This window comes from Myotis davidii, unplaced genomic scaffold (genome assembly GCF_000327345.1).
Source record: "Myotis davidii unplaced genomic scaffold, ASM32734v1 scaffold120, whole genome shotgun sequence".
Classification (NCBI taxonomy): Eukaryota; Metazoa; Chordata; class Mammalia; order Chiroptera; family Vespertilionidae; genus Myotis; species Myotis davidii.
Window position 1 is genome coordinate 6,556,242 of NW_006294778.1, and position 5,591 is coordinate 6,561,832.

The 5,591-nt window shown below is 40.1% G+C and overlaps 1 protein-coding gene across 1 annotated transcript in view; it reads right to left on the reverse strand.

Moving 5' to 3' along the window:
* Window positions 1-5,591, reverse strand: part of NR1H4 (nuclear receptor subfamily 1 group H member 4) — a 60,717-nt gene that overhangs the window by 2,461 nt on the left and 52,665 nt on the right. The window contains exon 8 of the mRNA XM_006769402.2: window positions 2,447-2,560. Coding sequence (XP_006769465.1) covers window positions 2,447-2,560 — 114 coding nt within the window. The remainder of the gene's footprint in view (window positions 1-2,446; window positions 2,561-5,591) is intronic.

Below are 5,591 nucleotides of genomic sequence, written 5' to 3' on the forward strand. Positions count from 1 at the left end.
GATATTTTTAAAAATAAATAAAATTAAAAAGTGGAAGGTTTGGCATAATTATATTAAGGCTAACCTTTAGAATATATATATATATATATATACATATGAAAGGAGAGAGAGAGATAGAAACATCAATGATGAGAGAGAATCATTTAGCAACTGCCTCCTGCATGCCCCACACTGGGGATCAAGCTTGCAATCCAGGCATGTGCCCTGACCAGGAATTGAACCGTGACCTCTTGTTTCCTAGGGGACACTCAACCACTGAGCCATGCTGGCCAGGCAAGGCTAACCTTTTTGAAGTGTAACTCACACATGTCGTACAGTTGAAATGTACAAATGAAGTGTTCAACTTGATGAATTTTCACACACTCACATGTACTCATATAATCACAAATATATCAAGATATAGAACATTTACAGGCCTCCCTAAATTCCCCTTTCAATTAATGCCCCCAAAGTAGCATGTATGGTGAACATAAGTATCATTTCTGGTGGGTATAACCCAAGGACTGGAACTTGGGATGTAGGGTTTATACATGTAACACTTTAGTAGATATTGCCAAAATGTTTTTCTTCTTGCCCAGCCGATGTAGCTTAGTTGCTGGACATCAACCTATGAACCGGGAGGTCACGGTTCAATTCCTTGTCAGGGAAGATGCCCGTGTTGTGGGCTCATTCCCCAGTATGGGGTATGCAGGAGGCAGCTGATCAATGATTCTCTCTCATCATTGATATTTCTCTCTCCCTCTCTCTTTCTCTTTCTCTCTGAAACCAATAAAAAATATAAATCAATAAAAGAAGAAATGTTTTTCTTCTTTTTAATTATAATTTGTTATGGTACAACAAAGTAACAACTAGCTTCTGACTTAATTAATATCATACATAAAATGGTTTCAGGTCACAAATTCTGAATGTGGCATCACTTACTCCCAAATAAATAAGCAAAAAATAGAAAAGTACATATACAGAGGCATTCATTTCAACATTGTTTAGAACAACAAAAAATTGGAAGTATTCTGAATGTCCAAACATATGGCAAAAATTAAGTAAATTATTGGTCATCGATTCAATGGAATATGATGCATGCATTACAATAAACCTTTACAGTATAATTTTTTTTAATGACATAGGGAAAAATGTTTGAAGAAAAGTACTTTAAAACATGACATTATGGTGTGGCTCAATTGGTTGGAGTGTCTTCCCATGCACCTAAAGGTTGTGGGTTTAATACCTGGTCAGGGCACATACCTAAGTTGCAGGTTCAATCCCCAGTGGGGGCCTGTGTGGGAGGCAACTGATCAATGTTTCTCTCATACATCAATGTCTCTCTCTCTTTTCTCCCTCTCTCTCTCTCTTTCTCTCTTTCCCCCAATTCCCCTATCTCTAAAAATCTGTAAAACATACACTCAGGTGAGGATTAAAAAAATAAAATAGCCCAGCTGGTATGGCTCAGTGGCTGAGTGCCAATCCATGAACCAAGAAGTCACTGGTTCAATTCCCCATCAGGGCACACGCTCAGGTTGCAGGCTCCATCCCCGGGGCGGGGGAGGGGAGGGGAGAGCACGGACTTGCAGAAAGCAGCTGATCAATGATGTTTCTCTCTTATCAATGTTTCTATCTCTCTCCCTCTCTCTCTAAAAATCAATTAAAACATATATTTTTTTTAAAAAACTAAGCTGAAACCGGTTTGGCTCTGTGGATAGAGCGTTGGTCTGTGGACTGAAGGGTCCTGGGTTCGATTCCGGTCAAGGGCATGTACCTGGGTTGCGGGCACATCCCCAGTGGGAGGTGTGCGGGAGGCAGCTTATCGATGTTTCTGTCTCTCTCCCTGCCTCTCTGTAAAAAATCAATAAAATATATTTTTAAAAAAACTAAGATAGGTGTGACATGGGCTAAAAATAAATGAATAAAATAAAATTTAAAAGACAGTATGCTTTCTATTATGTTAAAAAGTATGTGCATAATTTCATTTAGGCTCCTGTTCAATAATCCCTGGAAAAAAACCTTACTTGACTACTAATTAAAATAACATTCTACTGCCACTTTCTCTCCTTATAGTCTCATCTTTATATTTTTGTAGCACTTGCCACCTCAATAATCACTACAAATTATTTTTATTTGTTGTTTTTCTTACCTCACTAGAATGTAGTAAGCTCCATGCAGCTGTGGCCTGCCTGTTTCTTTACCTCTATATTCCCCAATGTTTAGAACCATGTTTAGCATATAGTAGGTATTAAAAATGCATTTACTGAATGAAAGTGAAGTTTAGAAGAAAGGCTGAGAAGAAATACACTCAAATGTTAACATGATTCAGTTTGAAGCAGTGGGATTATAGGCCTTTTTATTTTTTTCTGTTTCTGTGTTTCTCAGATTTTCTTTAATAAACGTTATTATGATTATACTGGAAAAATGAACAAATAGCATAAAAATGAAAATCTAACATCAAAATTACCTGGAGAGAGAATAACAATTGCTGTAAGCAGAGCATACTCTTCTTGAGTCATTTTCAATTCTGCCACACTTTTGTAAAAACTAAACATCGGTGTTATGTATTCATCAGAAATACCTGCGGGGGAAATGTGAAAAATTGCAGAGGCATGGTAAAGTTGCTGAATACCTAAAATTGTAAAATTACAAACACATCACATATACACACACATATGTGAAGATTTGCACCCATATCCACATGTTTAAATAATGTCAATATATATTATATGTTCCAGCCAAAGGCCAGGCAAAGGTCAGCTAACAAAATCCTCAAAATAAGAATAAATCAATGATTGGTGAGTCTTTAATTTTGTTAGTGCCTTTGTTTTAGTCACTACTGTCTGTCAATAAATGATAACGTTCTTGACTTGCCAAAAGAATCTCCTTATGTCACCCATTTTCCAGATGGGGTTTGCTCATCTTTTTCATATTAATATCTATAATCAAGGCATAGATAGCATCTTAAATAACCGCCCCCCCCCAATTATTGTTCTTCAGCCCAGAAGTGTAAACAGCTTCACTTAATAATGTTTAGAGTTCTTATCAGAGGCCTGATATCTCTCTGAATTACCAAACCTGTTCATCCATCACCTACTAGGCATTGGTGCTTGGCTGTTCTCTGCAAACTCAACATGTCCAAGATTAAGACACCATGAACAAGATGAAACTCTTCCTCTTCCTGCAAACCCAGCTCATTCCTACTGTTCCCACTCTCTGATTGCTACCCTCACCACCCCGAAGCCCCACCTGACACTGAGATTCAGCCTCCCTCTCACATGGTCAGGGCCGACTCCTGTAGTTAGACCTGCTACCTCTCACTGAGCGGCTCCCTCCCCTCTCCACTGCACCTGGAATTCACTTGGTTTAAGTCTTTATCCTCTTCATCTGGAGCACTGCAATGGCCGCCTCACTGGTCTTCCTGTCTTTAGTTTAGTCTCCTTCTACCCGTCTCAGAATTACCTTTCCAAAATTCAAATCACACCCTGACTCCCCACTTCCTACAAACCTTCAAAAATTCTCCATGGCTTCTGGCATAAATGTTCTCCCTTTTTACATAGGAAACTCCAGGACCTGTCCCCTGCCTACCCCACCACCCACTACTCGCCCACGAGAATCATAGGAATTCACATTTAGTGGACTGTTCCAAACACTTCTTATGCTATAGCTCATTTAATCTTTCTAACATACCATAAGATAGGTACAGAGAGGTTATATAACTTGCCCAAAGACACAGCTGGTGAGAGCCAGGATTCAACCCAAAACTTGCAGGCTCCAGCGTCACGGCTCATAGCTGTGACTAAGCTGCACAACCTTCCCATTATATCTCACGGCCTTTACTCCAGCCATTGCAGTTCCCATCACCCCGTTTTTTAAAAATTAATCCTCACCTGAGGATATGTTTTTGTTGAATTTTTAGAGAGAGGAAGGGAGAGAGCGAGAGCGAGAGAGAAACATCAATGTGGGAAAAACATTGATAGGTTGCCTCCCATAACTTGCCCTGACTGGGGATTGACCCACAACCCAGATATGTGCCCTTCCCTGGAATCAAATCCAGAACCTTTTGGTGTATGGGACGACACTTGAACCAACTGACCACCTGGCCAGGGCACATTACCCAGGTTTTATACATGTTGTTCTCTCTACTTGAAATGTCCTCCTTCTTTCTTTATCTAGCTTGCCCCACTTTGTAAGTTAAGGCTCCTTTGTGTTACTTCCTCCACTGATTCAACAAATACTAGTTTGGTGCCTGTTCTGTGCACAGATCCACTCCAGAAGAGCTTTGACAGCGGAATGTGGAGACAGGGGAAAAAAAGACTATGATGTGGCCTAAGGATGAATTGAGGGGAACATGAGTTTCCAGGATTGGGCCACCGTAGGCTGCTCTATTCCATCCCACACCAGACCTAAAGCCATAGAGCTCAGGAGAGCCAAACCGGGACAAAACTGGATTCCAGATTCTAGAACATATAAGTATCATCTGATATTACACTTCACAGAATCAGAAAGTCTAACTCCTGACCTCTAGAAGAATCTAAAGAAGCATCACAAACCAAATCCTTGGTCTTTCTCTTTAGTCAAAATACCATGCTTTTCTCCCCTTTGACTTTTGGTTCTTGAAACGATTCCCGTGGGTTCTCTTAATAATAGTGTTGTTGTGGAGCACCTTGGGGATTGCATCCTGTGGAAGACTGCCCTCTAGCCAGCAGTTTCCGGTTGAACTGAATGTCCAGGACCAAACTAGATATAACTTAAAATGCAGAGGGTTGGAGTGTGAGCGAGCCTGGGAGTGTCAGTCCTGGCTTCCAACGAACAGTGGTTAAGAGGTAGTAACCAGTTCTGAGTTTGAAATCTGACCTATGACTTGGTCTTGGGCACATTACTTCAACTCTTTAAGCCTCAGTTTCCTCATCTGTGAAATGTGAATTATAACAATAGTAGCATATGAGATAATATATGTAGCGTGCCTGGCTAAGGGTAAAACCTGCATAAATATTACAGCCAATAATTATTATAAGAGCTATTATTATTGTTATCCAGGAGGTTTGGATGAATCCATTAGTTCCATCTTAGTATCAATTCATCATAATCTTAGGTTAAGCTCATATACCTTTGTGTAAGCAAAGCTGTGTGTGTTTTTCTGTTGTTGTTTTGTTTTTAATAATTCTTTATTGTTGAAAGTATTACATATGTCCCTCTTTTTTCTCTCATTGACCCCCTCCAGTCCGCCCCCACCCCCCACCACCCCATTGTCTGTGTTCATGTACCATGCATATATGCATTCAAGGTCTTTGGTTGATTACCTCCCACTCACCCACTCTCCCCTGCCTTCCCTCTGAGATTCTGCATTCCGTTCCATGCTTCTGTGTCTCTAAATCTATTCTGTTCAACAGTTTATTTTGTTCATTAGATTCCACGTATAAGTGAGATCATGTGATACTTGTCTTTCTCTGACTGGCTTATTTCACTTACTCTCCAGGTCCCTCCATGCTGTCTCAAAGGGTAAGGGATCCTTAAGTTTTACTGCTGCATAGTATTCCATGGTAAAAATGTACCACAGCTTTTTTATCTATCTACTGATGAGCACTTAGGCTGTTTCCAGCTCTAAGCTA